General features: G+C 60.0%; 2 protein-coding genes across 9 annotated transcripts in view; one reads left to right on the top strand and one right to left on the bottom strand.

Moving 5' to 3' along the window:
- Window positions 1–1,508: 1,508 nt before the first annotated feature.
- PARP6 (poly(ADP-ribose) polymerase family member 6) lies at window positions 1,509–11,816 on the bottom strand. Of its 5 annotated transcripts, none has more exons than XM_032700025.1 (22): window positions 10,012–11,587; window positions 8,621–8,698; window positions 8,408–8,502; window positions 7,200–7,260; window positions 6,948–7,038; window positions 6,789–6,855; window positions 6,360–6,509; window positions 5,961–6,141; window positions 5,284–5,337; window positions 4,854–4,949; window positions 4,678–4,770; window positions 4,478–4,603; window positions 4,310–4,375; window positions 4,104–4,171; window positions 3,804–3,852; window positions 3,284–3,396; window positions 3,133–3,205; window positions 2,845–2,914; window positions 2,406–2,485; window positions 2,259–2,322; window positions 2,003–2,087; window positions 1,509–1,922 (listed from the first exon to the last, which is right to left on the bottom strand). In XM_032700025.1, the coding sequence occupies exons 1-22, from the start codon at window positions 10,270–10,272 to the stop codon at window positions 1,820–1,822; spliced, it is 2,124 nt and encodes a 707-aa protein (XP_032555916.1). In that variant the 5' UTR covers window positions 10,273–11,587; the 3' UTR covers window positions 1,509–1,819. The 5 variants fall into 5 exon arrangements, 4 of the variants coding, with proteins under 4 accessions (XP_032555916.1, XP_032555920.1, XP_032555921.1 ...); XM_032700029.1 differs by having other exon boundaries at window positions 1,710–1,922; window positions 5,988–6,141; window positions 10,012–11,815; XM_032700030.1 differs by having other exon boundaries at window positions 1,710–1,922; window positions 3,284–3,393; window positions 5,988–6,141; window positions 10,012–11,815.
- The window catches only part of PKM (pyruvate kinase M1/2), a 19,626-nt gene continuing 14,718 nt past the window's right edge, over window positions 11,641–16,548 (top strand). The window contains exon 1 of one of the 4 annotated variants that reach the window (XM_032700034.1): window positions 11,641–11,822. The gene's annotated coding sequence lies outside the window, so the exon portion shown is untranslated. Of the gene's footprint in view, window positions 11,833–16,548 lie in introns of all 4 variants that reach the window. The other 3 variants (XM_032700033.1, XM_032700032.1, XM_032700035.1) reach the window with 3 other exon arrangements.

Below are 16,548 nucleotides of genomic sequence, written 5' to 3'. Positions count from 1 at the left end.
TCACCTTGGTTGGTTCTTCAGAGCAATCACTGCCGCGTCCATCCCACCACCCAGAGGCAACAGTGGGGCCCCTTTCTGAGCAGCTCGACTCCATCTGGGCCAGAGAGAGGACTGTGAGCCTCTCTTTTTATTTGCTTTTTCCCAGGAATTACTATTTTTCAGAGGAATTCACCGTGGCTGTGGAGGGAATTGAGGCAGGACCTGACCCCTGTGGTTCCCCTGATCTTTCCAAGCAATGCTGGAGATTCAGGGGGATGTGGCCGTGTCTCATGGGATGTCCCCTCACAGCTGAGGGTACAGCTGAGTGACTGCCGGGATCCTGGGGAAGTGACTGGATTTATTTTTTGTTTAAGGAAGGGACAAATAACCAAACCTCACAGACTTAATCAAAAAAAGCCCCAAGGGCTGGGTGGCAGAGTGGGTGGTGAGGGGACAGTCACCAGCCTGGGTTTGGGCCCCCCTTGGGGACATGGAGCAGCTGGTGTGGGATGAGTGGGAATGGATAAATGTTGGGGTCCCTCCAGGGGGGACAGAGGGCACTGACATGGCAGAGGTGACACTGAGGCTGCACCCACTGGTGTGATGAGCCTGTCAGGTCTCAGCTGGTGACTGTACCTAACTAGGGTAATTTTTATGTCAATTCTTAATTTCTTTTATAAATCCTGGCTGAAATTGTGACTGACCTGGAAAGCCCCCAGGCCATGGGGAACCTCAGTGCCCAGCCACCCCTGCCAGCCCCTCACCCCTGTGCTGAGCCCCAGGACCTTCCGGGACTTCTCAAGTGGGTTTTCATCCAGGCTGGGACACAGCAGGATGCAGCCATGCCAGCACTGCCTCTGTCTGTGGAGTTACTGGGATTGGCTTGGGCTGAAATAAAACACCATCCCTGGGAGGTTCCTTCGTATTTGAGTCTTTGCTGTAGCCCCAGTCCCTGCAGTGTCCCCTCAGTGGGGTCCCATCCCTGAGGCACAATCCCTTCTCCATGGTGTGGTCCCTACTCCACAGCACCATCCCTTTGCCATGTGATTCTCTTTCCACAGACCCAGCCCTTTCCCAAAGCCACATCAATTCCCTATAACACTTTACCCCATGATTCCATCCCTTCCCCTCAATTCTATCCCTTCAATTCTATCCCTTCCCCATGGTCCTATCCTAACCTGTGCCACCATCTCTTCCCTGTTAACCTCTCCCTTCCCCACCATCCCATCCCTTCCCAGTGGCCCCGTCCCTTTCCCATGATCCCATCCCTTTCCTGCATCCCCATTCCTTCCTCACCATGCCATCCTTTCCCCATGCCTCTCTCTTCCCCACAATCCCATTCCTTCCCTGTGCCCCTATCCCTTCCCTACAATCCCCTCCCTTCCCAACGCCCCAATCCCTTCCCCACCATCCCCTGCCCTCCCCAACCCCCAGACTTTAACTCCAGTTAATTCCACCAACACAGATTTCTTTTCTCTTTTTTTTTTTTCTGTGTTTTTGGGTTTGTTTTGGTTCTTTGTTATTTTTTTGCTTCTGTTTCTCATCGATAAAAACGCCGTCGCTGCCAACGCCAGGAGGGGCAGCCCCCGGCCCCGGGGCTCCTTCTCCACGCTGCCACAGGGTGGGGACACCGAGGACAGGACAGGGAGGGGACAAGGGACTGCCAAACCCGCCTGGTGCTCCCGGGGTGCCCGACGCCTATGTACAGGTGGAGCCACTGGCACCGGCCCCGGCTCTGCCCTGCCCGGGGGGCTCAAATCCCGCTCGGCCTTCCCTGGCCTCGCCTGGGGGGCTCCACTCAGTGCCCGGGGGGTCCCGGGGGTCCCACCACTGCCACCGCTCAGTTTGTGTACACCTGAGTCCCGATCACACGCATGATCTCCTTCTGGATTTTGGGGTCCTGAGTATTGATATTGGCATCTCCCACTTGGCCGTCTTCGTACCTGGAAGGGGAGGAGGGGGGTCAGGGGGTGTCCCGGGGGGGTCCCGCGGGTGCCGGCGAGGTGGCGCAGCTGGGACTCACACAAAGAAGAAGCGGGTGCAGACGTGGTCCGAGACGGGGCACACCCAGATGTTGCCGTGTTTCTGCAGGTCCTTGGAGGTGATCACTGCAGGGGGAAGGGGCTGTTGGACACGGGGTGGGGAATGGAGTCCCCGGCTGGGCATGGCTGGTGCTGGGGGCACAGCTGGGGGTGGGGACCCTCCCTCCCTCCTCCCCCCACCCAGTGATCCTGTAGGTGCTGCCCATGCCCCCCCACTGCCCCCTCATGTCCCCGCACCTTCGCAAAGCGCGATGCAGTTCAGGTTGCGGCTCTGGAGGAAGCGGGACTGGATGGAGCGGGTCTGTGGAGAGAGCAGCCGGTGTTACCACCCTGTGGGTGCCATATCCCCATCCCCATCCTCCCTGGTGTCCCCCAGCCTGTCACCTGGGGGATGGTGTTCATCCTGTTGTACCGCTGCACCAGCTCATCCTTCGACGGCATCCGGTGCTGGCCTTTCCCCATCCCTGTGGAGAAGGAGGTGGTGGCCGTCACTCCCAGCAGGGAACACTGCGAGGGTGACAATGGGACACATGCCACAGACAGGGATGGCTGAGTGCTCCCACCCTTTGGCCGAGCCCTGGGAACCCCCCAAAAGCAGGCATAGAAGCTTTTGGAGCCTAGAAATCATTGGGGTTTTTATTCCCTGGTGTGTGGGAAAGTCCCAGCCTGGTTGGGAAGAGGCTGGTGCAGGTGATCCGGATGTGGGACAGTGCCAACTCTGGTGCAGCTCCTCTGGCTGGCGCGATGCCAAACCTCCTGGGGCCCATGCAGGGGGTAGGGATGGGAGCGTAGGCAGGACTGGGCAGAGCAGGCAGCCTCTTACCTGAGTATCCAAAGGAAATACTGGAGATGGGGCTCAGATAGATGCCCTTGCCATAGGCTGCTCCATGCAGCTTGCAGGAAAACACCAGGATGAGCGTGGTGGGGTCACCCCGACAGCTCAGGCGCGGTGACAGTGGAGGCAGCTTGGCACCCCCCGCTGCCTGTCCCCTTCCTTGCCTGCCTGTCCCCCTGCTTACCTGCCTGTCCCATTCCCTGCCTGCCCGCTCCCCTCTCTCCCTCCCTCCCTCCCTGCGTTGGGGTGCATTGGGCCCGTGGAGCGGAGCGGTACCTGCAGTTTGGTGTAGGAAGCGTTGACCAGTCCGTTGCGGAGGATGGAATGCCAGTTCTCAATGTGAGAGCCGCTGGAAAAAGTCAGCTCCACGTCAGCCCCACAGGGCCTGTTGTGGGGCTCCTGCTGTCCCCCCACCTCAGCAACTCACTGGAAAGCGAAGGTGCTGCCGTAGAGTTTCTTGGCCGTGCGGAACCGCGCCTCCTTGGCCGGGGGGCTGCTGAGCAGGAGGAACTGGTGGGAGGTGTGCATGAACTTCAGCTGCTACCAGGGGAACGGGAAGAGCAGCGGTGGCACCAGTGGGGAGAGGACAGAGAGACAGGCAGACAGACAGATCATGCACGGCCGCCTGGTCCCGTGTCCGGCCCAGACTGGCTTCGGCTGCTCCAACATTGCCAGGAGGGCCTGTGGCATCACCCACCACACAGCCCATCCTCCATCCCATATACCACATCCAGCCTCCCATGCCTCCCAGGCTCAGACCATATCCCAAGGGATGCATCCTGTGGCCCAGACCTTTCTATGGCTCACTCCATATCCTTACACACTTCATCCTACATCCCACAGCCTACATCCTGCATCCCACCTCCTGTACCCTTCAGCCCATCTCTGATATCCCACATCCCACATTCCATACCCTCCATTCCCCAGAGCCTGGCCAGGCCCCTTACCCTGCTGAGAGGCAGCTTGACAATGTGGGATCTGTTGCTGGAGATTATCCTTGGGAAGAGGAGGAAGAAGAGGAGGAGGAGGAAGGTCAGATAGGGTGGTCCCATGCTCCTCTGGGAGCAGGGCCAAGCTGGGAGCCAGAACCCACTCCAATGCCATTGGATGGTTGTGACCCCCCAGGAGAAAGGAGCTGAGAGAGTCGTGCCAAAGATGCCCGGCTGCCTCACCCTGTCATGGGGGATGTGGGGCAGCAGGGATGGATGTGGGACAGTGGGATGGGGCCACAGCACCCTTGGCCTTACCACTGCAGGAGGGGATGGGCCAGGGGGTCCAGCTTGTCCATCTGCTTCTTGATCTCCAGGTAGGATCCCTGGCAAAGACAGAGGAGGTGCAGGTGGGTGCCCCAGCACTCATCCAACTGTGGGTGGATGGAGATCAGCACCAAAATGCCACTCCAGGATTGGATCTCACACTGGAGGACATGGGGGTGTGAGGCCACACTATGTACCTGGGTCATCTCCCGGATGGACATCACACTGTCCAGGGCCTTCTGCAGCCGCTCATAGTTCTTCTTCTACATGTGGGGCAGGAGAGAGGTGGCCATCAGAGGGGTCCTCAGGGCTCCCTATGGCCCCTGCACCCCTCAGCGTGGGGGAGCGTTGTCCCCGGAGCTTACCTTGGGGTTAAAGGCAAGAGTTTTGGGGTCGTTGGGGTCCACCACGGAGGGATAAGGCTCGAAGATGATGCTCTTGCGAGGGGACTCGAGGGCAGCGCGGCACATGGCCACCAGCAGGTCCACCACCTTGGGGCAGAGCAGGGGGTGAAGGGGCAGCCCCCCAAGGAGATGTCGGGGTCCCCACCGTGCGCAGCCCCTACCTCGGCACCCGTGGCCACCTCCTCAGCCGCGCCCGACATGACGCCCAGGGTGTAGAAGGAGAAGACACAGAGCTCCCGTGTGCACACGGCCGGCTGCGGAGGGACAGGAGTGTGGGGAGGGCTGGGACAGGGACACGGGGGCACAGCCCACGCCCTGCTGGCCCCTGTCACCCCACCTTGAGCATGGAGCCGTTCTGGAAGACGTGCTGCTCGTCACACACCACACAGTACTCGTTGAGCGTCGGGATCCGCTGCTCCGCGTACTTCATGATCTGAGGGCAGGATGGTGGGAGTCAGTCCCTGCCACAGAGCTGGGAGCACGCTCCAGGCAGTGGGATGGGGATGAGTGGGATGTGGGGCAGTGGGGAGGATGCTCTGGGCAGCAGGATGGAACTCAGCAGGACATAGGGCAGTGGGAAGGATGCTCGGGGTAGAAGGATGAGGATGAGTGGGAAGGATGCTCTGGACAATGGGATGTGGAAAAGTGAGACACAGGGCAGTGGGAAAGATGCTCTGGGCAGCAGAATGGGGATGAGCAGGACATGGGGCAGTGGGGAGGATGCTCCAGGAAGCAGGATGAGGGTGAGTGGGATGCAGGACTCTCACCTGGACGAGGAAGCCGTACTCCAGCGTGGGGATGTTCTTGCAGTGGCCACCGACCTGCGATGGAGACGGAGCGGAGCCAGCTGCGTCATCCCCTTTCCCACAGGCACCCCCAGCTCTGCATGGCACCAGCAACCCCCAACCCCACCGGCACAGTGGGCCCCCCAATGTGCCAACCCCACCCCAGCACAGCAGGACCCCCAACATGCCAACATCCTCCAGCACAGCAGGACCTTTGATATGCCAACCTTCTCTAGCACAGCGGACCCTCAAATGCCAACCCCCGCTGGCACAGCAGCACCCCCAACATGCCAACACCCCTCAGCACATCAGGATCTCTGACATGCCAACATCCTCCAGCACAGCAGGACCCCTGACATGTCAACCTTCCCCATGACAGCAGGACCCCTGACATGCCAGTACCCCCTGGCGCACTGGGACCCCTGACATGCCAACCCCACCCACAGGGATGCAGCACCAAGAGGGGGTAAAGCACCACTGGACCCCATGGCTGGGCCCCAGCTCCCCAAGAGCACCCAAGGGTGCTGGGGACAAGAAACCCAACAGGGCCTCCCCCCACCCCAGGCGGGTCCCAGCACCCCACAAGCGATCTGAGCCCGGAGGAGCCCCTGGCAAGGGAAAGGAGAGGAAAGCAAACCCCGAGGAGGGGTGGCACCCACCAGGATGTTGAAGGGGGCAACACCTGCCTGGGTGCTGGCGGGGGGGTAGCCGAAAACTTCCACCTTGGGGTTCTTCACCATGCAGGACACGGAGCGGTTCATCAGGCGGTTCACGCGAGCCTCAGGGATGCCCAGTTTGCCCTTCAGCACCGAGTCTTGGATAACAGGGAAGCTGGGAGACCTGCGGGCACAAAACCCCCTGAGCACCCGTTTGTCACCGTCCCCTGCTCCTCCATCATCCGGCGCCGAATTCATCCATCAGCTGGAGCAACCTCCACCTCCCTGGGCTCTGGTGGGGAACAGTAGAGTCCAAGTGGGGAAACTGAGGCACAGTGCCAGGCTCCACCCAGGCTGAGGGCACAGAGGGCTGGCACCTTGGGGACAGTGACAGGGTCTTACTTGGGGATGGGGGAGAAGATGCTGAGGCCAGCGCGGAACTTCTTGATGGTGCCGCTCGTCTTGAACCAACTGTGCCGCTTCTCCTGCTGGGTCTTCAGGAAATCGTTGCTGAGGTGTTTCCATTGCTGGGATGTGAACATGCCCAGGATCCTGGCAGAGAGGTGGCATGGGTGCCCGAGCACCATGGGGGATAGCACTCATGGGTGTGTTGGTGTCCCCCAAGCCTGCTGCTTGGGTGGTCCCAGCCACACCCCAGCTCCTTCTCTTCCCCACCCACAGCCGGTGCTGAGCCTGGCAGGGGTTTGTGTGGTGGATAAAAGATAGTGGCACAGGGACATGTGGCATCTGGTCGGTTTGGGGGCAAAACAGGAACTCTGTGGGCCCTCCCCACCCCCCACCCTCAGGTGCTCAGTGTGTTTCAGCTCTTACTTCTTCAGCTGCAGACCCAGCCCGAAGCCCTCCTTGTTGGATGGTTGGAACACCTCGATGGACGGTTCTGTGGGGAGAGATGAGGATGAGCCATTGGTGCCACTGCTGTGCCCGTTCCCAGGGCACGGGGGACACCGTGTCCCACCCGTCCCCACTCACCGGGGCCATCGAGGTACTGGGAGAGGGAGAAGCGCAGGCGGAGGACGATGGGCTCCGTCCGCAGCACCTTCCACGCCGTCGCCACCTCCTCCTGCCGAGGGAGAGCCGCGGTTCGGCACAGCCACGGTTTGGCACAGCCGTGGTTTGGCACAGCCGTGGGGACACAGCCAGGGAGGGGAATTTGGGGACCCCCCGGGTGTGTGTGCCCACCCTCCCTGTGCCAACGCTGCCGGGGGCACCCCAGGGACTCACATCGAGGAAGCTGATGTTCACGTGCAGGTCGATGTCCACGTCATCGATGGTCCCGTACTCCCTGTGAAGACACGCGGTGCCGTGGCACAGGGAGGCTGGTACGGAGCCAGAACAGCGGCCCGGGGCCCACCGTGCCAGGGTGGGCAGGCTCAGGGGACAGTGACAGGCAGGTGTGGGTCCCCGTGTATCGAGTGTGTGTACCCTGAGACCAGGATGGCACAGGGGGAGTGCCCGGATTGTAGATGTGTGCCTGGGGATGGCACAGCTGGGTGCTCAGGAGTGCCATGCTTGGGTGCCATGGCAATGGCACAGCCAGGTGCCCCAAGGATGGCACAGCTGGATGCCTGGAGATGTCACAGCCAGGTACCTTGTTAATACCATAGCAGGGTGTCCCATGGATGGCACAGCCAGGTACCCCAGAGATGGCACAACTGGGTGTCCAGGGGTGCTACAACTGGGTGCTCAACATGGCCACATGCATGGGGATGGCATGGCCAGGTATGCTGGGGATGGCACAGGTGAGTTGCTCTAGAGATGGCACAGTCAGGTGTCCCAAGAATGGCACTGGCGGATGCCTGGGAGTGCCACGGCTGGGTGCCTCAGTGATGGCACTGCCAGGTGTCTGGTGATGCCATGGCCAGGTGCCCCAGGGATGGCACAGCTGGATGCTCTGGGAATGGGCTGGGTGTTCCAGAGATGGCACAGATGGGTACTTGGTGATGGCAAAGCCAGGTGCCCCAGGGGCGGCACAGCTGGGTGCCTAGTGGATGCCATAGCTGGGTGTCCTGGTGAGAGTGTGTCTGAGGGATGGTACAGCCAGGTGACCTGGGAATGTCATGGCCAGGTGCCCAGGAGATGCCACTGCCAGGTGTTCTGGGAATACCAGAGCCTGGTGCCCTGGGGATGCCATGGGCGGGTGCCCAGGAATGACACATCCAAGTGCCTGGGCACGGCACAGTTGGGTACCCAGGGATGGCACAGTCAGGTGACTGGGCACGGCACAACTGGATGCCCAGGGATGGCACAGCTGGGTGCAGCACAGTTGGGTGCCCAGGAATGGCACAGCCAGGTGTCCTGGGCACAGCACAGTTGGGTACCCAGGGATGGCACATCTGGATGCCCACGGACGGCACAACTGGATGGCCAGTGATGCCATGGGCAGGTGACCCAGTGATGCCACAGCTGGGTGTCCTGGGTACAGCACCCACCTGACGGCCACGGCATTCTCGCTGTAGATCTCCTTCACCGCCTCGATGTCGGCGTCCAGCTGCGGGTGCCGGTACAGGTCGGCGGCGCAGGTCCCCTGCGGCACAGCCCCCACGGCACCGTCAGACACGGAGCCCCTGCAGCCCCAGGCTCGGGACTGCGCTCGGGCTGGAGGTCTCTGATCCCCCCACTGCCCTGTGGGAGCCAGCACCCACCTGGACGCCGTAGAGGAACTCCTCGGACTCATTGTCCCCGTCGGAGTCATCGTCCGTCCAGTACTGGCCCTTGAGGTCCTGGGGGCAGAGGGGTGGGGGGCAGCAGATTAGGTGGGCACAAGGCTGGGGGAGAGGAGATGGCGAGAGGGTTGGGATGTGCTTTGTGGGGGCACATTAATAAGGAGTGAACAAAGGGGAGCAAACTGGGGAAGCTGAATCTGGAGGGGGTTGGGGGCAGTGGACTGGGGGAACATTTAGGGAAGGAGGTTGGGGGAACAGTGGGATGAGGAGGAGGATGAGGGCAGCAGGATAGAGGGAGTGTTTTGGGGGGAAGCAGGATGGAGATGTGGGATGGGGGCAGTGGGATGCAGGGAGTGGGATGGGAAGAATAATTTGGGGGGCAGCAGAATGGAGGAGCAGGTTGGGGGAGGCAGGACAGGGCAGCAGATTAGAGGGGAACAGCTTCGAGCCAGTGGAATGGGGACAGCAGGATGGGGGAACAGGATGGGAACAGTGGGATGAGGGAGCAGGATGGGGAGCAGGATGGGGGAACAGGATAGGGACAACGAGATGAAGGAGCAGGATGAGGACAGTGAAGTAGGGTGGAGGAGTGGTATGGAGGAGCAGGATGGAGGAAGAGGATGGGGACTGTGGGATGGGGACAGCAGGATGGGGAAACAGGATGGGACTGCAGGATGGTGGAATAGGATGGGGACAGCAGGATCGGGACAGCGAGATGGGGGAGAAAGATGGGGACAATGGGATGGAGGAGCAGGTTGGGACAGTTGGGATGGAGGAGCAGGATGGGGGAACAGGATGGGACTGCGAGTTGCGGGAACAGGATGGGGACCGTGGGATGGAGAAGCAGGATCGGGGAGCAGGATGGGACAACAGGATGGGGATGGGGGGATGAGATGCAAGATGGGCACAATGGGATGGAGGAGTGGGATGGGGACAGTAGGATGGGGGAGCAGGATGGGATAACAGGATGGAGGAGCAGGATGGGGACAGCAGGATGGGGTAAAAGAATGGAGACATTAGGATGGGGGAGCAGGATGGGGACAGCAAGATGGGGAACAGGAGGGGGGAGTAGGATGGGGACCCCGCACGTAGCTGCCGAGCGGGCCCCGACCGATCGCGATGGGGGTGGTCCTTCTCCCACCGGCCCCATTCCCGCCCCGAGCCGAGGGACAGTGGGACACGGGGGGACACAGGGGAGCACGGGGATACCCGGGGGGTCACCGAGGGCCGCTGCCCCATCGCCCGCCCCTCGCCCCCCTTAGGCCCGTCCCGCTCCCCCCCCCCCCGCGCCGGGCGCGCTCGCCCCGCGGGCCGCTCCGGGCTGTCGCCGTGCCCCGTGCCCCGTGTCCCCGCGTCCCCCCGGCCCTCACCATGTCAGCGCGGCCTGGCCGGCGCGGGCGCCGCCGCCATTGCTGCCGGGGGGCGGCCGGCCTGACGTCACACCGCGTCACCGGGCAACGCGCCCGTGACGTCACCGCCGGGACCCCCCGTCCCCCCCGGCTGGGCCCGGGGGAGCAGCCACAGCGGGGACGGGCAGGGCTGAGGGGCCCCAGTGACCCCAGGGTCCCCAGGACAGGCTCCCCCTCGTCCCAGTTCGGCACCACCGCGGCCCCCAGCACAAGGTCCCCCATGGGGTGGCCGTGTTGGGCCCCCCCCCAATGTCCCCATGGGCCAGCAACAGGGTCTCCAGAGTCCCCAGTACACCGTCCCCAGCATCCCCGGCAGAGAGTCCCCACGGTACCAGCACCGGGTGACCATTTTGAGTCCACCCCTGGGTTGTCACAGTGTCCCCACAGCCCAGCACAGTGTCCCCAGTGTCCCCAGTACAGGGGCCCGGCATGCCCAGTACAGGATCCCTACATGATCCCAGTATAAGATGACAATTTTGGATCCTCAGATGGCTGTCACGGTGTCCCCATACCCCAGGACAGAGCCCCCAATGTTCCCAGTACACATTCCCCGGTGTACCCAGTACATGGTCCCCAGCATTCCCAGTACAGGATCCCCTCATGGTCCCAATACAGGGTGGCCATTTTGGGTCTCCCACGGCTGTCACAGTGCCCCCACAGCCCAGTACAGTGTCCATGCTGCAGGTCCTTGTGTCAATAGTGTGTCCTCAGTGTCACCACGATCCCAGTGGAGCAGCTGCTATGGGTCACCAATAAATGTCCCCACAGTCCCGGGACAATGTCCCATCATCTCCAGCATGGGGTCCCCAGTATCCCCAGCCCTGGGCCCTCATGGATCTGGCACAGGGCATGCCTGTTGGGCCCCCCCCAAGTTGGCACGGTGTCCCCTGTGTCCCCAGTATGACGTCTGCACGGCCCCACTACAGAGCATCCACACTGCACCCCCAATGTGCCCATTGGAGGGTCTCAGGACCCTCCAACAGCCCCCCAAAATGCCCAGCCCCACAAAGAGAGGGACTCCTGAGGACCCACGAGTGGCTGGGGGGGTGTGAGTTGGAGGGGGTGTGAGTTGGTGGGGCTGTGTGAATGGAGAGACGGTGTGAGCTGAGGGGATGGTGTGAGTTGGGGAGATGATGTGAGTTGGGGGGTTTAGTTAGAGGGTCGTGTGAGTTGGGAAGGATGATGTGAGTTTGGGGGACAGTGTGAATGGAGGGGATGGTGTGAATTGCAGTGGGACAGTTTGAGTTGGGGGCACAGTGTGAGTTGGAGGGGCAGTGTGCCTTGGGGAGTGTGTGAGTTGGGGGTGTGTGAACTGGGGGGCACTGTGAGTTGGGGGGATGGTGTGAATTGGAGGATGTGAGTTGGGGGTCGGTGTGAGTCGGGGGAGATGTGAATTGTGGGGATGATGTGAACTGGGGGGTGGTTGAGTTGGGAGAATGTGAGTTGGAGGGCGCTGCCCCTTTAAGAGCAGCGGCCCCTTTAAGGCGGTGTCCACTCTCCGTCCGCGCGCGCGGCGGCTGCATCGCCTCCTCATTGGCCGGTCGGGCGCGTGCCATTCTCAGCACCTCCCCCGCGCCTTGTGCGTCCGCCGGTGAAAGGAGTCCCGGCACCCCACCCTTGTGTCTCCCGGCGGGGCGGGCGGCGGAGGGATCCGCAGGAGGCGGTGCTGCGGCCGGCCGGGATCACCTTGACGGGGCGCGGGGGCGGCGCGCAGAGCGGCGGCGGCGCTTGGAGAGGCGGCAGCGGTTCGTGGCGCGGCTGAGCGGCGGCAGGTAACGGCGGCCTGAGGGGCGGCCGCGGTGGTACCGCCGTTATCCCCGTTAACCGCCGCCGGCAGAGGGGCCCCCTCAGGCGGCGGCTGAGGGGAGGGCGCGCGCGCCCCATGGGACGGTTGGGGGCCGGAGGGGCGCGCGGGGGGCTCGCGGTGCCGAGCACGTGGCCTGCGGCCGCCCTGGCCACGCGACCCTCCCGAGCACCCCCCGAGACCCCGCGGCGGGGAGCGCCCGCTTCGAGCATCCCCCCTCGTGGACCCGCACCGGGAACCGCCCGCTCTGAGCATCCCCCCCGCGACCCCGCACCGCGAACCCCCCGCACCTGCGAAACCTCGCTCCGAGCATCCTCCCGCGACCCCACACCGGGCACCGCCCGCTCCGGGCACGGGGAGGCGCGGGGGGGTCGGTCCGTGGGGCCGGGGCCGCGCACGGGGGATGGCCGCGCGGTTGCACGGAGCGCGGGGCTGGGTGGCAGCTCCCGGCCGGGTCCTGCTGACCGGGCTGTGCCCGAGGAGCCGCCAGAGGCTGAGTCAGAGGCAGCTGGGGCCAGTCCGCCCCCCCCCCGCCTGCACTCACGTAAGAGCCGGCGGTTCCCTCGAGCGGCTCTGACTTTAAATCAGTGACCGGCTCGCTGCACTCGCCAGTGATGCTGTAGCCTCTTCCCGCCCCCCCCCCCCCCCCCCGCAAAGATAATTAATCTTACGCCATAATTGTGCCTGCTTAAACGCGTCCAGTTGATTTGGACAGTCTCTTGAACTGTGAAAACTTCTGAAACGTGTTTAAACCCTCTGTGCGGGGCTATCAGGCCATGAATAGGGCTTTTGTCGGCGGACAATGGCAACCTCCCGAGTGTCTCCTCAGACTAAGAAAAGTAGAATGCAATCTCTGAAAACCTGCTTTGTCCTGATAAGGGAATTTAGTATCGTCGAGGCCCAGGTTAACAAAAAAATCAGTGTTTTACAGAGGTTTTTGTGATGCTAATGTGTTAACTTTCTTACTGCTGCTCATCATATCTTGCCTTGGCTCGAAGGTAGGATGACAAAGAGGTTTTTTGGTTACTTAGACACCTCCTGGGACTTGTTGTACAACCAGGAGTGCTTAATTAAAAAAAAAATCACTCCAAAGCGCATAATTTCATGCCCGATATCCCGTTTATAAAGCAGAATTTAGGCTAATTTAGAGGAGTTTGATGGCCCAATGAGCCCGGCTGATGCCGGCGCGTTTCCAGCCCATCACCGGATTAAGCGAGAGGTTTTTGTGCCGAGGCAGGAAGCGCTGCTGGGAGCCACGTGCTTGAACCGGGGACTTCTGCCTGTGAAACCCTTCCGAGAAACTTCGCTTTCGGTAGATAACCACCCTGGGGAGTCTGCAGCAGCCTGCGTTTTTTTGATTACCTACTCCTTTATCCGTCAGAAACTGTAAATATTATTAAAACCTTCATTTCTTGCTGTTAGCCCGCGTGATCCACCACCGGCCTTAATTCCCTTTGCACCCGCCAAGCTGATAATTGAATTTGGTGAGAACAAGACGTTTCCCAGGCCGGACGGAGCACGTGCTGCTCCTTTATCTCCCGTTGTTTTCCCAGGGGAAGATGGAGCCGCAGCATGTGGTGATGGATGGCACGTAGGGAATGGGGCTGCAGTACCGGGGCGCTGCCACGTGCAGCGACCTTCATCCTGGAGCGGGCGTGCAGCGCAGGGAACTACGCTTCCACCTGTTTAAATGTTAAAAAAAAGACCCAAAGCTTCCTTTTATCATGTAAAGCAGGTTTTTACAGCTTGCCTGAAGGCAGCCAGGTGCTTTTTGCCGGGCTGAAAGGCTCCTTGTCCTCTGCAAGGTTAAGCCTGTAGGTGTGTCCTACAAATACCCTCGAGATAAGTCTTTCTCCTCACCAAACATCCGATGCTGGCCTCCTCTCCTTTTTTTTTTTAGTTAAGCCTCCTCTATGCGTTTGCCTTGCGGGGAGGGCAGCTCTGCTGAGCCAGCAGCACACAGGGAAAGTGCTGCTGTCTCCCGGGCCTGACTTTCCTTTTCCGTTGCCTGAAAGCTGGAGAGCAATCCCTTTTTGTGGGGCTCTCCTCCCGTGGATCCCCAGCTTGCTCCCGGGGTAAGCTTTGGCCAGCCAGGAGCAGGTGGTGGCTTCTGGATCCCATCCAGGCTTGCAGAAAAGGGGTGGTGTTTTGGGGTGGCCATTTTGTACTTACGTAACGTCGCGACACCCCCTCGTGCTGTGCTCCCTCCCTGAAGAGGGGATGCCAAGCAGCTGCATTTCTCTGCTGTTAAATGCCTTTTGCCTCTGGAATGAGCAAAGCTGATGTTTTCGTAATCTTTTTTTGGCAGTCTGAAGGCCTGCCTGGTTTCATAACCCTGGCCTGAGCACTAACTCAGACCATTTCTGCCTCTAGCTGGGGGCCCTGGGCATGAGCAGCGTCATTCTGCAGCATCTGAGAGGTTGTGTAAGTGAGGCTGAGCTGTAAATCCAGAATCATCACCCCCCCACCAGGAGCACCCCACCCCCCTTCTCGCTGCAGTTCCTCCAGGCAGTGACACAGCTCTGCCGGTGTGGCCTGGGGACAGTCCCAGTCCCTGCTGGAGCTTCTACTTCCCGTTGTCACCGATAACAGACTTGGCCCTGGGTGGGGATTGCCGGGGAGGGGGTTGCTGCTCCCTCTCGTTTCTCCATCCCCAAGGGCACATCTGGAGGTGCTGTGATTTTAGGCTTTCTTGGCTGACCAGTGGGGTGAGCTGGCTGGAATTAGTCACCTGGCGCTGCAAAACCGGTCCTGACCTCAAACGGCTCATTCTGGAATATTCAGGAGCTGGGGAGATAGCAGACATCATTGGGACGCCCTGCCTGTAGCACAGGCAGCCCAAGTAATAAACTTGGGGATTTAATCATTATTCCTCAAGGAAGGAATTCAAATTTATTCAGTGCTGGAAGCATACAGGCTTTGTAGGGTATTGCTTACCCCCCTTCTGTGCTCAGCCCAGACTGAGAGCTCTGTTTTCAGGTGTCCTTGAAGTCCTTGCTCCTCTGATTTTAAAAAAAGCAGAGTGGTGGGAAATGCCAGACATTCCTGTTATAAATATAAGACTGGTCATTCCAGTAGAATTCAATCGCTGCTTTGTAAATGTGCAGTGATGGGAGGCCAGAGGGAGCACTAAGAAGTGAATTTTGCTGGTCGTGGGCCTGGCACTGGGGGCAGATGGGTGTTTGGGACACTTTTTGGCTCCTGCGTTTCTGCTCTCGCCCCTGGACAAGGTCATGATGTCTCCAGTTACCTTTTCTGAGCTCACTGAACTGCTGGAAAGTTGTGAAGGAGATTCTGACTGGGAAGTGAACTTTTCCTTTCTCTTTATAAAAGCTTTAGAGGGCTTAAAGTTGTATTTGCAGATGACTTGAGTGAGTGGGGGATTTCCATGAGGCAGGGAGAGTTCACTTGGCTGTTGTTACGAACTTCCAAGTCACGCTGTGGGTGCAGTTTCTGTGTCAGGATCCCGTTGTTCCCTATTCCAGTTTCTGTGTCAGGATCCCGTTGTTCTCTATTCCTCGTGTTCCCAGAAGCTGTGCAGACCTGCTTGCCTGTGCGTGGAGGTGATTTCACAGCAAAGGCTTGTTGGTTTTGGCATCTAGAGAAGCCGGCGCTGCGCTGCAGGTGTCGGAGGATGCAGCAGCAAGTGTTAGAGTGCTGAAACAACAATGTTTCAGGGCTGACCAGAGGGTTTTCCTATAATAAGGAGTCTTCCTTGGGCTTTTCATGTGGGCAGACCTTCGTGTAGTGACTCCAGTGAATCAGCAGCTTCTGGCAGAGCTGAGGGAAAAGAGGCTTTGCCAGGTCAAATTATGGTTTTGTGTGGCCTGGGCGCCCTGTGCTGCATGGCAGCGGCGATGGTGAGTCAGGGCTGGCTGCGGGAGGAGCAGGACGTGAGCTACGTGAGGAAGGGCTGCGGAGCAGGGGAGGAGCTGCTGCGGCATCGGCCGGCTCAGGGCAGGCCGGGAGGGCACGGCTGTCCTTCTGCTCAGCTCTGGCAGAGATTTTGGGCCCATCAGTGCCTTTGTCAGAGCTGAACCTGATCAGCTGGTGTGTGCCTCTCACATGCTCGATGGGTTACTGGGGGGCTTTATCTGCCTGGGGGTGGGCAGGACAAAAACCCTGCTCTGTTCCAGCCTTTATCTGAGCCACAACCCACATTTCTACAAGCACATCTTGTAGAAGGTAGCTCATGCCTGCTATGAATATCCTCTGCATGCCCAGGGGATGGAGTTTGAAGTCAGACCAATATTTGAAGCCAAAATGTGTGATCTGTCCATGCCAGTAGCCACCACCTTGCATCCCTCCCTTACCAAGGCTTTTGGATTCTCGCCTGGGCAGGTCTGAGAAACAAAGAGCTTTTAGTTGCTGCTTCTACCTGAGAACAAAATTACTCCAATTAGAAATGCCTGGGGGCACCAGCACTGCTGGGAAATGAGTGTCCTCCTATCCCAATGGACAGTTAAGTTTCAGCTCAGCTTCCTCTTGGGGTTATGGGCTGTTTCTGCTGATGTGGGGATGCTCTAGTCCTGTGAAGCCAAGCAGCCTTAGTTCAGAGAGGTTTTTTAATCCAAATTTTGCAAAAATAACCAGTTTTAAACTTTATGTTGGTTTTCAGCTGCCCTGGGTGAGGAGGAGTGCAGGGGGCAGGGGAGACCCGCAGTGTCTTCAGTCGAAGAGGGACTTTGAACGTT

The sequence above is a fragment of the Chiroxiphia lanceolata genome, chromosome 12, assembly GCF_009829145.1.
Source record: "Chiroxiphia lanceolata isolate bChiLan1 chromosome 12, bChiLan1.pri, whole genome shotgun sequence".
In the NCBI taxonomy this organism is placed as follows: domain Eukaryota; kingdom Metazoa; phylum Chordata; class Aves; order Passeriformes; family Pipridae; genus Chiroxiphia; species Chiroxiphia lanceolata.
The sequence above is the reverse complement of the archived record's forward strand: the minus strand, read 5'-3'. Positions and strand labels throughout refer to the sequence as shown.

Coding starts and splice junctions, on each gene's coding strand:
- PARP6 (XM_032700025.1), bottom strand. CDS start 10,272: ATGGGGGACCTTGTGCTGGGGGCCGCGGTGGTGCCGAACTGGGACGAG. Junction 4,950..5,283: donor AGTACGGCTTCCTCGTCCAG/GTGAGAGTCCTG, acceptor TCCTGCCCTCAG/ATCATGAAGTACGCGGAGCA. Junction 4,771..4,853: donor AGAACGGCTCCATGCTCAAG/GTGGGGTGACAG, acceptor GTCCCTCCGCAG/CCGGCCGTGTGCACACGGGA.